The sequence below is a fragment of the Lampris incognitus genome, chromosome 2 (assembly GCF_029633865.1).
Source record: "Lampris incognitus isolate fLamInc1 chromosome 2, fLamInc1.hap2, whole genome shotgun sequence".
Taxonomy (NCBI): domain Eukaryota; kingdom Metazoa; phylum Chordata; class Actinopteri; order Lampriformes; family Lampridae; genus Lampris; species Lampris incognitus.
Genome location: NC_079212.1, coordinates 147779178 through 147801086, shown reverse-complemented (window position 1 = coordinate 147801086; position 21909 = coordinate 147779178). Strand labels below are relative to the sequence as shown.

Genomic DNA, 21909 nt, shown 5'->3' with positions numbered 1-21909 from the left:
TAAACATCTCCATGCCTCCACAGGTATGTCATCAGGACCAACCGCCTTTCCACTCTTCATCCTCTTCATAGCTGCCCTCACTTCCTCCTTGTTAATCCACTGCACTCCCTGATTCACTATCCCCACATCATCCAACCTTCTCTCTCTCTCATTTTCTTCATTCATCAGCCTCTCAAAGTATTCCTTCCACCTTCTCAGCACACTAACCTGCTGCACGTCATTCCCAGCTCGGTCCCTCTGTCTAGCCAAGCAGTACAAGTCCTTTTCTCCTTCCTTAGTGTCTAACCTCTCATACAACTCACCATACACCTTTTCCATTGCCTTCACCACCTCTCTCTTTGCTTTATGCCACATCTCCTTGTACTCCTGTCTATTTTCTTCATCTCTCTGACTATCCCACTTCTTTGCCAACCTCTTCCTCTGTATATTTTCCTGTATTCCCTCATTCCACCACCAAGTCTCCTTGTTTTCGTTCCTCTGTCCAGATGACATACCAAGTACCTTCCTAGCTGTCTCCCTCACGATTTCTGAAGGGCTCCCTCAGCCATCTGACAACTCTTCACCCAGTGCCTGTCTTAACTCCTGCCTGAACTCCACACAACAGTTCACCATTTGATCCTTGGCTCTGCCTTCACTCGCTTCCTCTTCTTGGACCCCAAAGTCATCCTACAGACCACCATCCAATGCTGCCTAGCTACGTTCTCCCCTGTCACCACCTTGCAGTCTCTAATCCCTTTCAGATTGCGCCTCCTGCATAAGATATAGTCCACCTGTGTGCACTTTCCTCCACTCTTGTACATCACCCTGTATTCCTCCCTCTTCTTGAAATATGTATTCACCACAGCCATTTCCAACCTTTTTGCAGAATCCACCACCATCTGTCCTTCCACATTTCTCTCCTTGACACCATACCTACCCATCACCTCCTCATCACCTCTGTTCCCTTCACCAACATGCCCACTGAAGTCTGCTCCAATCACCACTCTCTCCTTCTTGGGTACCCTCTCCACCACGCCATCCAACTCACTCCAGAATTCTTCATTCTCTTCCAGCTCACACTCAACTTGTGGGGCATATGCGCTGATAACATTCATCATCACACTTTCGATTTCCAGCTTCATACTCATCACTCTGTCTGACACTCTCTGTACCTCCAACACACTCTTGACATACTCTTCCTTCAGAATTACCCATATCCCATTTCTCCTCCCATTCGCACCATGGTAGAAGAGTTTGAACCCACCTCCTATGTTCCCGGCCTTACTCCCGTTCCACCTGGTCTTTTGCACACACAGTATATCTACCTTTCTTCTCTCCATCATATCAGCCAGCTCTCTCCCTTTACCAGTCATAGTGCCAACATTCAAAGTTCCGACTCTCACCTCCACATGCCTACCCTTCCTCCTCTCCAACTGCCTGTGCACATGCCTTCCTTATCCTTCACCCAACAGTAGCAAAGTTTCCACCAGCACCCTGCTGGCCAACAGTACCGGTGGTGGTCGTTTGGTTACCCGGGTCTTGACTGATCCAGTATGGAAATCTGATTTATGATCCGCATATTTGATTTGGCAAAGGTTTTACGCCGGATGCCCTACCTGATGCAACCCTCCCCATTTATCTGGACTTGGGACCGGCACTAAGAGTGCACTGGCTTGTGCATCCTCAGTGACTGGGTTCTGCTCCCTGCTCTTGCTACAGATCACAATGTCATCCGCGAACATCATAGTCCACAGAGACTCCTGCCTGATCTCATCCGTCAACCTGTCTGTCCATCATCAAGAAAGGGCTCAGAGCCGATCCTTGACGTAATCTGATTGAACCCATCTGTAAGTTTACCGCACACCTCACCACTGTCACACTGCCCTCATACATATCCTGCACCACTCCTACATACTTTTCTTTCACTCCCGACTTCCTCATACAATACCACACCTCCTCTCTCAGCACCCTGTCATATGCTTTCTCTAAATCTACAAAGACAATGTAACGCCTTCTGACCTTCTCCATACTTCTCCACCAACATTCTCAAAGCAAACATCATATCTGTGGTGCTCTTTCATGGCATGAAACCATACTGCTGCTGCTGATCATCACCTCTCCTCTTAACCTAGCTTCTATTACTCTTTCCCATATCTTCAATGTGTGGCTGATCAGCTTTATACCTCTGTAGTTACTACTGCTCTGCACATCACCCTTGTTCTTGAAAATCTGTACCAGTATGCTTCTCCACTCCTTATGCATCCTCTCACTTTCCAAGGTTGTGTTGAACAATATAGTTGAGAACTCCACTGCCGTATCTCCTAAACATCTCCATGCCTCCACAGCAGACTTCAAACAGACCAAATCTTCTTTGGAAGGTCAGTGTTCTTTGCTGGGGAGACACCAGCAGCAGTTTGATACTATTAATTGCAACTTAGAAGCCCAGCCACAAGTATAACCAGCCTCTCATTCCAGCTCCAACAACTGCAAACCCCTACTCCTTCATCTACACCGGCTGTTCTGATAGACTTGGAGCCTCCCACACTTCATATCCGGAAGCCCCATCTACCCCCACCACAGCTCTACTCTGGAGATCCAGATACTTGTAGATCATTCCTCTCCCGGTGCTCCCTGGTTTTCAAGTTATAACCCTCTACTTTCTCATCGACCGCTCCAAGATTGCCTATATTTTCACTTTACTTTCTGGTCATGTCAGGAAATGGGGAACTTACTCACCTATCTCCTTTGTCAAGGAGATGAAGAAGCAAGCTGAACAGCACCAAACCAGAGCCCCTCATTACCGCTACAGGGCAATGTGTGTGGCTGTCAACTCGGGATCTCCCCCTGAGAGTAGGTTCCCGTAAAGTGGCAACATGTTTGTTGGTTCATTCCCCATTTCCAAGGTCGTCAGTCCTTCGGCGGACCATCTCAAGCTTCCCCTTACGCTTTGCTGTGTTCACCCATTGTTCCATGTCTCCTGGATTAAGCCTGTGCCTGTGCAGCTCTCACTCTCCTCCATCCATGCCTCCGCCTTTGTCATGGTTCAGTCCCCTACACAGCCCAGCGAGGATTGGGGGCTTCCGGCGGGGACGTGGCCTCCAGTACCCGGTAGACTGGGAGGGCTATGGTCCAGAGGAGAGATGTTGGGTGCCCTTCTGTGACATCCTGGATCCCTCCCTCATTCATGACTACCAGCGTCAGCACCCTGGTTCTCCTGCTGGAATGCCAAAGGGGTGTTTATAGGAGGGGGGTTGTTTCATGACTCCTGCCTGTCCCTCCTGAATTGTTCTCTCTTTTCTGTCTTCCTGTTTGTTTGTTTGTTTGTTTGTTTGTTTGGGGTGTTTTGTCCAGCATGCCCTGAAGTCTGCCTACCGCTCTGCCTCCTGTTTTCTCCTGCACACCTGTCTCCCATCATCATTATCGTTACCTGTCTATTTAATCCCAGTCCTTGCAGTGTGTTTGTCAGATTGTCTCTGTGTTTAAACCGGTGTTGTTTCTAGCCTGTACTCTGTTAGTTTGTTTGCCAAGTTCTCAGCCTGCTTTTTTTTTTTACTTTGACTTTACTTTTGCCACCATTGTTGGACTTGCCCAATTTTCTGATTGACCCTTTGCTATTGACCCTGCCTGGAACCTGGACCATGGTTTTTGCCTGCTGTTTTTGGATGTTTGCATGTCATTAAACTTTAACGTTTTGAATCATCTTATTCTGGTGTGCAGTTGAGTTAAGATAAGATGTACTTTATTAATCCCCGTGGGGCGATTCATCCTCTGCACTTAACCCCTCACAGCAAACACACTGGAAGCAGTGGGCAGCCTTGTAGTGAGGAGCGGTTCTCCACCAGTAAGGGTGACGGCTATGCTACCTCTGTTCTGAGCTTCATTTGAATGAACTCAGGTTTAACCAAGTGTTTCTGCTGTGTTCCCTGGTCTCAGTGCTTTTACTGTTAACCTCTTCACTAGTTTAAGTCAGCCCTGACCCTGGACTCCTCTCCGGTGTGAGCTGCAGGTCTGGGAATGGAGATCCGAGGTGCTGCTCGTCAAATAGTTCATTTTAAGGATCTGTCCCTGGTTGCTGATGCCAGATAACTCTGGTGTCTTTTTCTTTGTTAGTGTTTGTTTTACATCAGTCTATCATAATGTTTTCCTCACCTTGGGGCAGGGGTGGGCAGTCTTATCCAGAAAGGGCCGGTGTGGGTGCAGGTCTTTGTTCCACCAAGCAGTTACACGCCTGTGTCTCCTGATCAAGTTCCTCAGCAAAGACGCTACTGGTTGATTAGTGGGATCAGGTGTGTAACTGCTTGGTTGGAACAAAAACCTTCACCCACACCGGCCCTTTCTGGATAAGATACCCCCCCCCCCCGCCTTAGGGACTAGTGGGTGCTGCATGCCTGACAGGTTAGCTGTGTTTTTATGTTTATCTTTGTTTGTTTGCACAATGTGAAGAAACAGATCAGTTCAAAACGCCACAATGATAAGACCAAACATGCAGGGATGGAAGGAAGCCAAAGGGCTAATGTTAAACCTTGACAAACAATTACAGAATGAAAATCAAATAAAAAAAAATACTAAAATGCGTTTGTGCAGCGGACGCACTGCCATGTTGTCTGCAGAATGATGTGAATCTTTCCACATGACAACATGCAGCAGTTCCCTGTTGTTTCTTCCAGGAAGTGCCACTGTAGGTTAAAATGAATCCACTAAGTGGAGTTCCAGCTGTTTCACCCATTCATTCACTGTCTTGTTTGTACGAGATTGTACAATGATAACACACACACACACACACACACACACACACACACACACACACACACAGTTTGTAAGAACAGGATTTTGATTGGTTGTTCACTTACACCCGCCACACACTGTTCCTTCTAGCACACACATGCTACTGAGTAAGAGTGTGTGTGTGTGTGTGTGTGTGTGTGTGTGTGTGTGTGTGTGTGTGTGTGTGTGTGTGTGTGTGTGTGTGTGTGTGTGTGTGTGTGTGTGTGTGCGCGCGTGCGCGCGCGCGTGTGTGTGCTGGATGAGTGGTCGTATATCCACCTCGTAGGGTGAGTCGATGGCTATTCCTTTCAAAGCAAGAGTTTCATGTGGGCCTCCAGAAAATGTTCCGCCGTCGGGTTTTCCATACCCAGTGTGGTCAGTAGCTTTGTGTGCATGTGTGTGTGCATGTGTGTACATGTGAATGTACATGTGTGTACATGGCTTGTCTTCGTCCATGTACACCACTGTTTCTTTCTATGAGCAGTTGTGTGTGTGTGTGTGTGTGTGTGAGTGTGTGTGTGTGTATGGTTAGCTGTTTTAATATAAAGTTTAAGGTCACACAGTCACCAAGTCTTGGCTCAGTAAAACTAGTCCTTTGTCTCTCTCTCTCTCTCTCTCTCTCTCTCTCTCTCTCTCTCGCTCTCTCTCTCTCTCTATCAAATTCAAATGGCTTTATTGGCATGACATAGTGATGTATATATTGCCAAAGCAAGTGTCCAAACATTGAAAAAAGCCAAACATCAATTAGAAAACACCATTGAAAACAAACACACTACAACACTACAACAAAGAAACATAGTAAAAAACAAAGGAACATACTGTCCTCAAATATGGCAGCAACAACATGTGTCAGTGACTGACACTCACTGTGCCTCACTTTATTGCAGGTAGCAACATAGACTGCTGCTAACTTACACTCACAGTGCCTCACTTTATGGCAGGCAGCAACATAGACTGCTGCTAACTTGCACTCACTGTGCCTCACTTTATGGCAGGCTGCAACATAGACTGCTACTAACTGACACTCACTGTCCCTCACTTTATGGCAGGCAGCAACATAGACTGCTGCTAACTTACACTCACTGTGCCTCACATTATGGCAGGCAGCAACATAGACTGCTGCTAACTTACACTCACTGTCCCTCACTTTATGGCAGGCAGCAACATAGACTGCTGCTAACTTGCACTCACTGTGCCTCACTTTATGGCAGGCAGCAACATAGACTGCTGCTAACTTGCACTCACTGTGCCTCACTTTAGGGCAGGCAGCGACATAGACTGCTGCTAACTTACTCTCACTGTGCCTCACATTATGGCAGTCAGCAACATAGACTGCTGCTAACTTACAGCTCTTTGGGTCTTCCCCTAGTAGGACTGGTAGTGTTTCTTCATCTGGTAGGTTTAGAAAACCTTTTGTTATCAGTTGAAATTGTTTAAAAATTGCTTCCCTAAGATGTTTATATTGTCACATGTGGTGAGGAAGAGTAGCAGTGTTTCAGGCTCACTGAGGGTGCGGTGATGATGATGATGATGAGGGTGCAGTGACAGCACAGCCTTTGCTCTGCAGGGGGCAGGTCTTCCTGTGTCTCCCCTTTTCAATAGCAAGGCTGAGCTCACTCAGTCTGCACACAGTCCAGGTTGTTGTTAGGTGGTGATCAGTCACCATGCTCACATCATCTGCTGTGGTGGACTGTCCATGTAGAGCCAGACAGCACTGTCCATGTAGAGACAGACAGCACTGTCCATGTAGAGCCAGACCACACTGTCCATGTAGAGCCAGACAGCACTGTCCATGTAGAGCCAGACAGCACTGTCCATGTAGAGACAGACAGCACTGTCCATGTAGAGCCAGACCACACTGTCCATGTAGAGCCAGACAGCACTGTCCATGTAGAGACAGACAGCACTGTCCATGTAGAGCCAGACAGCACTGTCCATGTGGAGACAGACAGCACTGTCCATGTAGAGCCAGACAGCACTGTCCATGTGGAGACAGACAGCACTGTCCATGTAGAGACAGACAGCACTGTCCATGTAGAGCCAGACAGCACTGTCCATGTGGAGACAGACAGCACTGTCCATGTGGAGACAGACAGCACTGTCCATGTAGAGCCAGACAGCACTGTCCATGTAGAGACAGACAGCACTGTCCATGTGGAGACAGACAGCACTGTCCATGTGGAGACAGACAGCACTGTCCATGTGGAGACAGACAGCACTGTCCATGTAGAGACAGACAGCACTGTCCATGTGGAGACAGACAGCACTGCATGTTGCTCTGTCTTTGTGTTTGTGTTGTCCAATGAGTGAGGTAATTTTGTTTTAACTGTTTGGTAATGTGATTGGGTCTGATTGGTGATGTGTTGTGTTGCTGAGGTGTGTTAATACAGCAGGTTTGTGCTCTCAGCCTCAGGACCAGTTGGGGAAGGGGGTTCCTATTACTATAGCACTTGGCATTGCAGGGCTTGGTGATGATACGAGAGGGGGTCACTTAGTTTTAGATGTGTCCAAAAGTTAATGGCTCTTGTTTGTATTTTCAGTATTACTGGGCAGTGGCCCAATTCTGTCCTGCATGCATTGTTTGTAGCTTTCCTCTGGACCTGTGGGAGGATCTTACAGAACTCTGCATGCAGGGTCTGAGTGGGGTGTTTATCCCATTGAGTAAAGTCTTGTGTCGTAAGTGGACCCCACACCTCACTGCCATAGAGTGCAACTGGTTCAATAACACACTCAATTAATTTTAACCAAACTCTAACTGGTATTTCTGTTTGTATATTTTTTCATGGCTTAGAAAGCCCGGCGTGCTGTCCCTCTCATCTCATGAGCTGCTTCATTAAAATGTCCAGCTGGACTTAGTTTGAATCCTAGACGGGTGTAGGGTGTGCAGTACTCTACGTGTTTTGTACCAATTGAGAATTTAGGTAGAATGTCCTGAGATCTGGATCTTTTTTCGGAATATCATTATTTTGGTCTTTTTGGGGGTTTACTGTCAGGGCCCAGGTCTGATAGTAATGTTCTAGAAGATCCGGGCTCTGCTGTAGGCCATCTGCTGTGGGAGACAGCAGAACCAGGTCATCTGCAAAGAGTAGGCATTTCACCTTCTGATGGTGGGGACTTACCCCGGGGACAGAGGACTTTTCTAGTATAGCAGCCAGTTCATTGATGCAGATATTGAAGAGTGCAGGGTTAAGGGTACAGCCCTGATGGACACCTCGTCCTTGAGTAAAGAATTCTGTTCTTTTTATGCCAATTTTTACGCTGCACACTTTGCCAGAATACATTGATTTAATAATATCACATGTTTTACCCCCTACACCCCTCTCCATAACTTTGTAGAACAGTCCCGCATGCCAAATAGAATCAAAAGCTTTTTGGAAGTCAATAAAACAGGCATACATTTTTGTTTTATTTTGTGTTATATATTTTTCAGTTAGGGTAGGTAGGGTGTAGATATGATCAGTTGTGCGGTGTTTTGATGTAAATCCAATTTAGCTTTTGCTCAAGGCGTCGTGCTTGGTAAGGAAGTTCAGAAGTCTGGCAATCCTAATACTACAGAAGACCTTCCCCAGATCACTGTTCACACAGATGCCTCGGGAATTATTAGGGTCAAATTTGTCTCCGCTTTCATAGATTGGGGTTATAAGTCCATGATTCCAGATGTCAGGGAAATAGCCGACACTCAGAACCAAACTGAATAGTTTTAACAGAGCCAACTGGAATTTCTTGTTAATATTTTTTAGCATTTCTTTCAAGATGCCATCAGGTCCACAAACTTTTTTTATATGTTTGAGGGCCTGCGGGTTCTTAAGAAGTTCCTGCTCATAATTGGGGAGTTCAATTGATTCTGATGGTCTCTTATAGCTAGCTCCAATTTAGTCAACTTCTCACGAATGTGGGGTTGTTCTGTGTTTACATCCATTTGAAAAGTGTGGTGTTTTAAATTGAGTTGTCCATTTATCACTGCTTTGTATAGCTAATTCCTGGTGTTGGTGTTTGTTTAGGTGTTTCCAATGTTGCCAAAAGTTGTTTGTGTTGATTGACTCCTCAGTGAATGGCATTTGCTGTTTATTGTATTGTTGTTCTGTAGAGTTTTAGGGTCTCACAGTAAAGAAAGTGTACGTCAGCCTTATAGGGATTTCTGTGTTTTTGGTTTCATAGCATTCTGAGTTTTTTCCTTATAATTTTACAATTAATAATTTTAGTAATACAAATAATAATTTTACAATCTGTCTCTTGCTCTCTCTGTCTCTGTCTCTCTGTGTCTCTCTGTCTCTCTCTCAATTCAATTCAATTCAATTCAAAGGGCTTTATTGGCATGAAAGTTTTAAAACAATGTTGCCAGAGCATCTAATTACAGTTTGGATGGTACACAATAACACTAGTAATGAACATCAACACAACATTGTAATGATCAATAAAGAAACAATAAAACAACAATAACAATAAAGAAACAGAAGTAGATCAGAAGGTGGAGCCTGGCTTGTGAGGAGACTACAGCTGTCATGTGTTGTGCTGCTTGTCTCTCAGGCCGGGACATGACCTGACATGTCTTGCTACATTGCAGTACATGACATTACAGTCATTTAGCCGACGCTTTTATCCAAAGCGACTTACAATAAGAGCATCATTTAACTTAGGAAATCAGGAGAACTACTAGTCATCAGAGGTCATAAGTGCATCTAAACAAGCATCTAAGAGCAAAACCAGTGCTAAAGTAAAAGCACAAGAAAGAGATTTTTTTTTTAAATGAGTGAATACAATAAGTGCTAAGAACAAGTAACAGGGTAGTAGTTCTTGAAGAGGTGAGTTTTCAACCTGAGCCAAAAGATGGGCAGCGACTCCGCTGTCCTGACATCAGTGGGGAGTTCATTCCACCACTGTGGGCCAGGACAGAACAGAGCCGGGACCGGGTCGATCGGCAGCAGGGGCCTCTGAGCGACGGGGCAACCAGGCGTCCCGAGGCAGCAGAGCGAAGTGGTCGGGTGGGGGTGTAGGGCTTGATCGTGGCCTGGAGATAGGAAGGAGCTGTTCCTTTCACTGCCCTGTAGGCTAGCACCAGAGTCTTAAACTGGATGCGAGCAGCTCCTGGGAGCCAGTGTAGGGACATGAGAAGGGGAGGTGTGTGGGAGAACTTAGGGCGGGTGAACACCAGACGAGCTGCAGCTTTCTGAACACGCTCTGCAAAAAGTAGGTATTTAATTTCTGTGTCAGAGAGGGTGAGACCAGGAATATCTGATTGTTCTAGTGATTTTGCCAGTTCATCCAGGGTGGGGCTGAGACTGCAGCCCTGTCTCACACCTCTGCTTTGGGGGAAAAATCTGTTTCCATATTGGCAATTTTTACAGCACATGTATTATTTGTATACATTGTATTAATTATATTGTATACATTTTATATTTAATTATTAGGTTGTCTCTCTCTGTCCCTGTCTCTCTCTCTGTCTGTCCCTCACCCCTTCAAACTCATGACCCCAGGCCATCCCAGGTGCTTTCTGTGTGGAGTTTGCATGTTCTCCCCATGTCTGTGTGGGTTTCCTCCTGGTGCTCCGGTTTCCTCCCACCATCAAAAAGACACGCATGTTAGTGTTAATACTCCTGTCTGTGTCCCTGAGCAAGGCAATGGAGAGAAGAACTGGAGTTGGTCCCCGGGCGCTGCAGCTGCCCACTGCTCCTATACAATAGGATGGGTTACATGCAGAGAACACATTCTAGTAAGAATACAATTCGTTATAAGAATACAATGTCAAATCAAGTGGCTTTCATTTCCTTTCATTCATTTTCAAATAGTCATCCTTGATCTGAATACAGTCTGTCAAAGGATTTGCAGCAGGGCGGCACGGTGGTGCAGTGGTTAGTGCGGTCGCCTCACAGCAAGGTGTGTGTGTGTGAGTGTGTGTGTGTGTGTGTGTGGGCCCTGTGATGGACTGGCGGCCTGTTCAGGGTGTCTCCCCGCCTGCTGCCCAATGACTGCTGTGATAGGCTCCAGCATCCCTGTGACCCAGAGAGCAGGATAAGTGGTTTGGATATGGATGGATGGATGGATTTGCAGCAGTCCTGCTGGACAAAAGATATAATTTTGACAAATAACATAAAATATTATTTTATCCCACAATGTACAAATGATGTCTCAAAACTAATGTTGGGATTTGGTCTACCTTAAGTCAAGTCAAGTCAGTTGTATTTGTGTAGCCCAACATCACAAATTACAAATGTGCCTCAGGGGGCTTCACAGCAACACAACATCCTGTCCTTACACCCTCACATGGGATAAGGAACACCTCCCTAAAACCCTTGAACAGGGAGGAAAAACAGGAAGAAAGCTCAGGGAGAGCAACAGAGGAGGATCTCTCTCCCAAGACGCACAACATGACATGATGTTGTGTTTACACAATTTACACAATACAACACTGATAGAGGATAACACAGTTATAATGGAATTATAAATATATGAAAAATATGATGAGGAGGATGCCAAGCAGTGTCCAGACACCACCGGAACAGCCCAGGACCCGAGCCACGGTGAAAAGAATCACATCCATAGTTTCAGGTCAATAGGATAAATTGTGTAACAGTGTTTACACAACTGGGGAGCCGCAAAGCATGTGACAGCAGTGAGGTGCTCGGACCCAAATCAGGAAACGATTCTAAACAGTAACAGATATTATCACTAAAAATGCGGGTGATGTATTTCCTTCCTTCCTAAACTTGTCGGTTTGTTGGTGGCTAACGTGACTTTATGAATGCTCCAGTATAAGGTGGGGAAGCTGGTGCTGGAGTGACAGGCCCCCTTCAAGTCCTTCTGGATTCCGTCCAGTGGCACTCCACCGCCCGGTCAACATTTAATCAAAGCTCCACCCTCTTGGTGTCAATATTTGAGGCTGATAGCGAGCGCCGTGGACGTCAAAATGTACCTTGAGCTGTATTATTTGTCACACCATGCGGCTGTGGCCAATGGCAACTTGTCGGGATGTGGTGAGATGAAAGGAAGGAGACGAGCTGTCTGACCTTTAACCTGTTGGAATACAGTCGGCCATCATATCTGATCTCATCTGTCACCGGCTGTTTCATCGCAATCTGATTTGTAACAGTGCAACACTACATATATCTTCACGCCATGGTAGAGACCCAACAGATGTTAAGAAATATTCAACCATTCGTTTTAGTTGATGCATACCATTCAAAAAGTCTTGTTGTCTGTTTTATGTGGAATAAATCAGTGTTTTTAATGACTTGTGTCTCTTAAAGAACTTCCTAACAAGGGTTTTGAAATTCGCCTTGTAAATTACATTTATTATTATATACCATGGTTATTCTTTGAAGATAAAGTTGCAATCCTTCATTAAAATATAAAACAAAGGGTTTCCCCACTACCAAGCTGTTTCACCAGTCAGCCTGCAGGGGAAGTTGCTGAGTCAACCAGCTGAGAGAAGCTGTTGAGGTTGTCTCGCTCACATACACACACACACACGCGCACACACACCACATGCGCACCGGTATGCACAGACTTACAGTATGAATATCCATCCATCATCTGAACCGCTTATCCTGCTCTCAGGGTGGCGGGGATGCTGGAGCCTATCCCAGCAGTCATTGGGCGGCAGGCGGGGAGACACCCTGGACAGGACAGACCATCACAGGACTGACACACACACATTCATATCTAGGGACAATTTTTAGTACGGCCAGTTCACCTGACCTACATGTTTTTGGACTGTGGGAGGAAACCAGAGCCCCCGGAGGAAACCCACGCAGACACAGGAAGAACATGCAAAGTCCACACAGAGGACGACCCGGGTATGACCCGCCAAGGTTGGTCTACCCTGGTGCTTGAACCCAGGACCTTCTTGCTGTGAGGCAACCGGGCTAGCCACTGCGCCACCATGCCGCCCAGTATTTACATGTAACTGCCAATTTTACTGTAGGCATGCCCCCCCCTCACACCCTCTGCTCTCTCTCACACAAACCATCATCATCATCGGCGGCCACTCAGGGTCGAGTATGACTGTCCTCCTTATGAGTCCTTATGGGTCTTTGGGTGGGTATAGAGGCCGTTCCTTGCACCACATGTTTTTGAGAAATGTGGGCAAGGGTGTGAAGAAGTGGTTGAGGATGTGGTTTGGGCCTTTCTGGTAACTCGCTCCTTTCTGAGTCTGCGCTTGTTTTCAGCAGCACGGTGGAGGTCATGTTTGTAGTGCCCAACACCCTCATGGACAGCCAGTCTCCAGACCTCCCTGTTTTTTACTGCTCGTTCCCAGGTGGTGTTAATGTTGATGTCAAACCTTTTGATGTGGGCCTTGATGTTATCTTTATATTGCTTCTTTTGTCTTCCTGGGGCACTGTGTCCTGTCACAAGCTGAGAGTAAAGGACTTGTTTCAGGAGGCGAGAGTCAGACATGCAGAGGACATGACCAGTCCATCTCAGCTGATGTTGTGCGATGGTGACAGTTATAGTAGGCAGGTTGTCCTCCTCAAGGATGCTGAAGTTGGTGCGCTTATTCTTCCCGCTAATCTTAAGGATCTTCCAGAGGCATCACCGTTAGTGTGCCTCGAGTGCCTTCAGGTGTCTGGGTCCATGTTTCTGACCCATACAGTAGGGTGGGCAGCACTACCGCTTTGAACACCAGAATTTTTGTTTTGGCCTGAAAGTCATGGTTTTCAAAAACCCTTTTTCTCAATCTTGAGAAGGCCTAGCTGGCACAACTGAGACGATGGTGTATTTTGATATCAATGTTGGCTTTAGAGGAGAAAAGGCTGCCAAGATATGGGAACTGTGGGAACTGTTCCATGTTTTCGCGTCTGGTGTTGTCTGCAGAGATGGATGGGGCAGAGCAGGCATATTTCTGTTGGGTGGGGGTTGGTAGAGGATATGGGTCTCTTTTTATGTTAATGGCCAGGCCGAGTTGCTTGTATGCCTTTGCAAAGGCATCCAGTATGCTCTGTAGTTCCTCTTCTATGAGGGACACTATAGCATTGTCATCGGCGTACTGCAGGTCAATGATGGATGTGTTGGTGGTTTTACGTTTAGCCCTGAATCTATTAATGTTCAGAAGATTCCCATCAGTCCTGTACATGATTTTGATTCCCTGAGACAGATTGGGACCCGTGAGGTGGAGGATGGTGGCAGTGAAGACAGAGAACAGGGTTAGGGCAATGACACAGCCTTGTTTAACTCCTGTGTGGACCTTGTCTTGTCTCCATAACTGCTGAGTACTCTAGCTGATATATTGTCATGTATTAGTTGTAGTACTCTGATATATTTGTCAGGGCAGCCTATTTTTGACACAACTAGCCAGAGGGCGTGGCAGTTTACAGAATAAAGTCTATAAAGGCCATGTACAATGGTTGATTCTGTTCCTGGGCTGTTTCTTGGAGTTGGCAAGCAGTAAAAATCATGTCTGTGGTGCCTCTGTTAGGACTAAAACTGCTCTGATATTGGGAGCAGTTTGTTGGCCAAGACCTTAGCCAGAGCTTTCCCTGTGGTGGAAAGCAGAGAAATGCCATGGTAGTTTTCACACTTTGTCCCCTTTCTTAAAGATAGAGACAATGAGTGCGTTCCTAAGTTGCGCACGGATGTCCTCTTTTTCCCATATTTTAAGTAGCAGGGCATGGATATGTCTGAGGAGTGTAGGTCCACCTATACTTCTGCCAGTATTCCATCAGGACCAGCAGCTTTGTTGATTTTCTTCTCTCTGATGACATTCTTGACTTCTTTTAGACTAGGTGGTGCTGCCATGTCCTCCTCTTTGGGTTGTTGAAGGAGTTGTTGAAAGCATCCATCTCAGGGCTAGAGTCCCAGTCTAAAAGGTCCAGGTAGTGTTGTTTCCAGCTCTCTTTGATTGACTCGTCTGTTAGCCGTGTCTGCCCAAATTTGAAGCGAATGGGGTTTAGATGGTGGTGGCTGGAATAGCGTTGAAGAAGCCTCTGGTATCCTGAGAGTCTGTAAGGTGTTGGATCTCAAAGGCCTTCTTTGTCCACCACTGGTTCTTCAATTCCCTGACCCAGGTTTGGATGGCTAACTTTGCTCTTACATGGACCTCTTGTTTGTTTTGGCTGTTGGTGTCATTCTGCCAGATGGAAAAGGCTTGCCTCTTAATGTTGATTAACCATTGGATTTCCAGGTCATTCTCATCAAACCAATCTTGGTGGTTCTTCATCTTATGTCCAAAAGTGGTTTTACAAGTGCCAGTGATTGCAGTCTTGAGCAGTTCCCAGTGACGTTCAATATCGTCTGAATACTACTTGGGCATTGATGTATTGAGCATGGCCTGGAACTGTTGGCTCAAGGAGGTATCAGTCAGTTGTTTGAGGTTGAGCTTTGGGTGATTCTGCTTTTTCTGCACCCTTCTTTTCCAGTGAAGATTGGTGGACAGGGTGGAGCGAATAAGGCGGTGGTCAGTCCAGCAGGCATCTGCACTAATTATCACTCTGGTGTTAAATAACTCTTGTCAGTCCTTTTGAGGGGCAATAATGTAGTCAATAAGGTGCCAAATGTTAGAATGAGGGTGCCTCCATGTTGTTTTAAATTTGTTTTTCTGGCGGAAGAGTGTGTTGGTGATGGTTAGGCTGTGTTCTGAGCTTGTTAACAGCTGGATGCCATTGGAGTTTGTGTTTCCAACTCCTTCATCCCACTCTGGCATTGAAATCTCCAAGTAGGATTAGCTTATCCTCCTTGGGGACTTTGGTGAGAACAATGTCCAGGTCGGCATAGAAGGTCTCCCTTACTTCATCTTGTGAATGAAGTGTTGGAGCGTATGCACGGATGACAGTGATGCTTTGGTTATTTAAAAGTGCCAGTCGTATTGTGATCAGACATGCATTGATGCCAAGAGGATGCTCGGCAAGGTGGCAAATGGGGCTGTTTTTGATGGAAAAGCCAACACCGTGGATCCTGGGCTCATCAGCTGCTTTTTCTTTCCAGAACAATGTGTAACCACCCATCTCCTCTTTCAGCTGCCCTTGGTTGGCCAGTCAGGTTTCAGGGAGTGCGGCAATATCAGTCTAGAATCTCCTCAGCTCTCGGTGATGATGGCAGTACACTGTTCAGGTCAATTGCTGGATTGATTGTCCATGGGGGTTTGTAAGTTCCATGCTCCAAAATATACTATACAAGTTTCTGTTTCTGACACATGGCGGTGATCCCTCTGGATGCAGTGGTCCAGACAGGAGGTATGAGGCAGACTATGTTTAGGGCACCTTTTTGAGCCCCCTCCCCAACTGGGGTAAGCAGAGCAGATCCTAAATAGGGCTGCTTAGTCACAGGTGCAGCAGCTGAGAAGCCCCTCTTCCTCAGTCCCAGGGCTTAGCGTTTGATCATACACCCACCACCTGTGTGCCAGGTTGTGGCTAGGGGCTGCCAGACTTCACTGTGCTGTCCCCGTCACCTCTTCCTGATCACCACAGGGCTTTGACCCAGGATGTTTATGGGTTGATTCCCTTGAGGCAGGACGCCTGCGCGTGACAGCTTTTTGGGTGGAGAGGCTTATACGCCTGCAGCCACCACACGATCCTTGGCTGGGGGTGGCCAGAGTCCATTGGCACGGAGAATCAAGACAATTGGGGACCCCCCTCTGTTGCAGCCTTCATCTACCTTCACTGCCGTTGTGACCTGGAGACATCTTCTGCCATAGCTCTTGGGATCATTAGTACATGCAAGCTTCAACACCACTGCAAGGTAGCGATCCATGATAGGTCATACACACATAGACATGAACACACACACACACATTGACAGACAGACTGACTGACTGGGAGAAACAGGGATTTAACAGGTTCAAACAGTCTTTAGTCATGTTATGCCCCTTTTCCACTACATGGTACCGGCTCGACTTGACTCGACTCGACTCGCTTCTGTGTCGTTTTCCATTACTGTAACAGTACCCCCTCAGTGTAGCTGGTCGTCATAGCGATGATTTCAAAATGTACTTTTAAAATAACTCCACTTCGATCACTCCGGTATTTAAAAATGCCGGGTGGTATCCCATGCACACATTGATGATGCAGTGACGCAAAATGACGCAGTGATGTGTTTCTCTGACCAATCAGAGGTCTGCATTGGTTTTGGTACCCGCTGCTGTTTTTTTTGGAACCTCGACAAAGGTGGTACCAGAAAATTGGTAACAGAAACCAAAATGCCGGTACTTTCCAGTAATGGAAAACGAAAAAGGGGCGCGTCGAGTCGAGCCGGTACCATGTAGTGGAAAATGGGCATTAGAGGCAGAGACATAATCATGACCTTTCATCACAAAGAGGGGAACACACATACATAATTGTGTGTTTGTGTGTGTGTGTGTGTTTGTGTGTGTGTGTTCAGATTTAACTTTGTGAATTTGCACACTCATCTAGCTGGTATACACCCATCGTTTTTCCTGACAAAATGTTAGCAGACTGTCATGTTGGGTGACATGGAAACGGACTCACAGTGAATTTAACATGATATCAATATATGTCATGATATCTGCTCACATATGTAAACATACCATGTTTAAGGATCCAGCTGAGGTTCATCACATTGAACTGTGTGGTAATATGTGTGGTGTATGGTACCAAAACAAAACTAGGTTTCAAGTAATTCTTCCTCGTATATTCCACACCTCATTTTGGGAGAAGTTTTAGGCAATAGATTCTAGTTATCAATAATTTACACACCAAAATCATGTGTCACGACATATCTGAATCTCATCCTAGAACAATGCCATTGAAAGATGGAAACTGTCCACTCCTTCCAGACAGTAACAGTTGAGATGAACAGCTAAAGTCTTGAGAATTTGGATATTTTTGGATTAGTGATTGTCTGGATGTTGGTGGAGGGTGAAAACCATTTCTCAGGTTCTCCTGATGGGTTGTGTTCCAGTTAGTGACAGTGAGGGGTTCATTTTGGTGACGAGGGTGAAGACAACGTGGAAGCCAAAGTAACACAGGTCTTTTTGCGGAACATGCCCGGATTCAAACTTACTGTCGTACAGCTTGTAGGTTTGGCTGTGTGCACGTGATTGTCACAATATGGTGTCTGTGTTAAGTTTCTGAAGACATATCTGTCCTTCCTCTCTTATAGACCTCTGAGCCTTGGACCAGACAGGATGTCCACACGGCCTCGTGTGCCCACATCCACAGCCACGGTGAGGCTTTGAGGGAGACCAGCACCCCTCCCGCTTCCTCCCTTGACAGACAATGGCAGGGACCACCACTGTACTCTGCCCAGAACCAGATCCAGCACCAGGCTTCAGAAGGGGTGGTGCCTCCTGTGCCGGCCAGCATGCTGGAGCACATCATAGGTCAACTCGAAATCCTCACTCAGGTAAATAAAGATTTTTGAGACATGTTGTTGGAAAGTCCTCGTTCAACCTCAACACGCTCCAGCTGCACCATCAACCATGATAATGTTGGGACGAGGTCTTTAACTTCTGCACTAAATTTCTCTCTTCAATGTAGTTGCAAGAGAGCCTCCAGTATAACTCTCACATGGTGTGAATATGAGGCACATGGACAGGGGAGCGCTGTTCATCTGTGACATCATTATTATTAATACTGTGTGAATCTCAATAACTAAATTAACTCGGCTAATTTAGCACCACATTATCTGAACTTCACATTATGCTTCATGGCCATGGGGCATATAAAAATCTACAAAAAGCAAGTTTGTTTTGGTACGGTAATGAAGATATGTAATATATCATATATAGACATATATGTTAAGATACATCCTATGCTGACATTCACTGGTAACCAACTTCCCTTTTTAATTATGTCCTTTTTTTAAACACACACACACACCCACACACACACACACTCTGCTGGCTAGTGTGGATAACATAGAACGCCATTGTGAGTGTTCCAGTGGTTTGGTACAGGCCATAATCAGTTTGACAACAAACAAGACCAAACCTGACTAGACTTAACTAGACTAGACCAGATAGACCTGACTAGACTAGATTACACTAGACTAGACCAGACCAGACCAGACCTTACTAGAGTAGACTAGACTAGACTAGATGAGCAGCCTGGACTAGAATAGCTTAGACTAGGCCAGAACAGACCTGACTAGAATAGACTAGACCAGATAGACCTGATTAGACTTGACTAGACTAGACTAGACCTGACTAGACTAGATTACACTAGAATAGACCAGACCAGAGCTTACTAGAATAGACTTGACTAGATGAGCAGTCTGGACTAGAATATCATAGACTAGGCCAGAACACACCTGACTAGAATAGACTAGACCAGAACTGACTAGATTACACTAGAATAGAACAGACCAGGCCTGACCTGACTAGACTAGACTAGACCAGATTGGACCTGACCAGATTACACTAGAGTAGAATAGACCAGACCTGACTAGGCTTGATTAGACTAGACCGGCCCTGATCAGAGCAGACCAGATTAGACTCGACCAGACCTGACTAGACTAGAGCAGAGCAGAGCAGGTCCAACCAGACCAGATCAGACCAAATCAGACCTGACTAGATTAGACTGGAACAGACCAGACCAGAGCAGATCAGAGGACACTAACATTTCTTTCATTACAGTAAGCAGGAGTCATAATGACACGGTTACGTCATGTTCTTCAGTAGGTTTTACTTTTCAGTGAACTGCAGGGAGATAGGAGAGAATCGACGCAACAAAACTCTCCTTTCATTCACCTAAAGACTGGGGAATATTTGCAAAAGGTTGGTTAAGTTCACAACACACAAAAACCAAAATGCAAATATCCCCACCGTACAGACTCAGTGGGCGGGTTCAGTTGAAGCCATTTGAGTGGAGCTGTTTTTTTTAACACAGGCTCGACCTATTTTCATTGCTTTTTACTTTGCATGTGCACTTATTCCAGGAAGTGAGTCTATCAATATTTCACATTTCTCTATGAGCTGTGAATAAAACAGCGGCTTTCAGATGAGGAACATATAAGCCTAAATGTCCCGCAGCCGGGCTTATAACACAGCCTGATGTATCTCTGCATATCTTCCTCATCAGTTCTTCATCTCCTCCCCGAGTTATTCGTCACTGTTACACCTCTTAGTAACTCTGATAGTCTGAGAAGCTGAGAGGAAGAAATGAATCATTCAGCACCAAACCGAAGCTCTCGAAGACTCAGCTTGCTGTGTTAGCTTCTTTTGTACTCCCCCTCTCCTTCTCTTTCTCTCAATTCACACTTGTGTTTCAACTTGTACACTGGGTCAACAGTACACTCATCCTCTCAGCTCTCTTTCTCTTCCTCATTGGCCAACGTCGCCAAGATGGCGCCATGGACGGTCACTTCGGTTCTGCGCCCTCTTGTGCTTTTTCTGTTTTTGTTCATTTGTTTAGTTTCCAGCACCCACTCACTGATCACATACAGCAGGGAATAACTTTTAAGCCTCCGACTGTCCACTGGACAAACTGAACAGACTTTACCGACTTTAACTGAACATTTTGACGAAAGTCCTGCCGGGGTCTTGATCGGTACAGCCCTGTGTGGACTACGCCGAAGATGCCGAAGGGGGAAGCGAGCCCGAGCGCTCGTTAAACTGCGACAGCGGGGATTTAGAACTGCACTCCCGTCAATCCATCTGGCAAATGTCCACTCTCTGGCCACTAAGATGGACGAACTTCTACTACTAAACAGAAACTAAACACACCTGGCTTAGTGAGCATGTCATGGACAGTACACTTCATCTGCCGCAGTTCCAACTCCTCCGGACAGACCGCGATACGGAGCTGTCGGGGGGATAACAAGGTGGTGGCATATGCTTCTACATAAAGGAAGGTTGGTGTACGGATGTCACAGTGTTGAAGAAATCATGCAGCCCGCACTTGGAGACCTTTTTCATTGACTGTAAACCATTCTGTTCACTGCGGAAATGTTCATCATGTATACTGGTCGGTGTCTATATCCACCCCAGACCTGTGTTAAACAGGTGTTAAAACACCTGCTGATCACATTACAAATATGGAGCACAAATATCCAGACTCCCTGCTCTGGATCATTGCTACACAATATTAAAGGACGCCTATCATTCTGCCCCCTGTGCAGCCCTGGGACTCCTGATTCATCTTCTCCCAACCTTCAAGCAGAAACTAAAATCTGCAAAGCCTGTGTTTAAACTGTGAGGAAATGGACCAATGAGTCAAACTGGAGCTCCGGGCCTGCCTCGGCTGCACTGAATGGAGTGTTTTTGAGGCTGCATCTACAGACTTGGATGAACTTACTGACTCTGTGACCTCTTACATCAGCTTTTGTGAAGACATGTGTGTGCTCACCAAAACCTTCTGTACCTTCAACAACAACAAGCCCTGGTTCTCAGGTAAACTCAGGCAGCTTCGTCAGGCCAAAGAGGATGCCTACAGGAGTGGAGGTAGGATCCAGTACAACAAAGCCAGAAATACACTCACAAAGCAGATCAGAGTGATTGTAACTCTAGTTAATGGTCACACCATATTTGCATATGAAACTGGTCGTTTGTTTCGGTCATTGTGCCACTGTATTGTTTATAAGGGTGGGGACAGCTGCAGTCAGTTGAGACTGAAGAGGTTACTCCAGTCCAATTGGTCCAGAACGCATCCGCCTGACTTTTAACTTTCACCGAATCCTGGCACCATATCACCCCAGTCCTAAAAGACCTCCACTGGCTACCCATGTCCCACCGGATCAATTACAAAATCCTGGTTATCACTTACAAAGCCCTTCACCAACTGGCTGCCCCATACCTCACTGACTTCCTCTCCCCCTACCAACCCTCTCGGTCCCTCAGATCCATCTTAGCCTCCCTTCCCTCCACCCCCAGGTCCAACCCCCACGGCTTTGGTGATTGAGCCTTCTCCAGGGCAGCTTCCAGGCTGTGGAACTCACTCCCCCAAATCATTCGAGACTCAGAATCCCTCCCACTCTTCCAATCTCATCTCAAGACACACCTCTACGCCACTGCCTTCTCATGCCCCCCCCCCTCAACCACCCCTAATCTGAGGCAGACTCAGGACCAAGCTCTCAACCTGCTACCCCTTCCTCTTGGAACTCCCTCCTCAAGCACTTCAGACACTGCTGCGATCTGCCCACACTCCGGTCATTAATCAGGACTCACCTCTTCAGGCCTGCTTTCATGTGTGATTCATGTTGTGTTGCAGGTTTTTGGTGTTGCTTTTAAGTTTATTCTAATTTATGTAAAGCGTCTTTGAGTATGATGAAAAGCGCTCT

General features: G+C 46.2%; 1 protein-coding gene across 1 annotated transcript in view; it reads left to right on the top strand.

The window, feature by feature from the left end:
• The window catches only part of LOC130133026 (POC1 centriolar protein homolog A-like), an 83590-nt gene that overhangs the window by 52569 nt on the left and 9112 nt on the right, over positions 1-21909 (top strand). The window contains exons 8-13 of the mRNA XM_056301912.1: positions 2258-2357; positions 2623-2839; positions 2982-3212; positions 12909-13101; positions 15693-15773; positions 17794-18036. Coding sequence (XP_056157887.1) covers positions 2258-2357; positions 2623-2839; positions 2982-3212; positions 12909-13101; positions 15693-15773; positions 17794-18036 — 1065 coding nt within the window. The remainder of the gene's footprint in view (positions 1-2257; positions 2358-2622; positions 2840-2981; positions 3213-12908; positions 13102-15692; positions 15774-17793; positions 18037-21909) is intronic.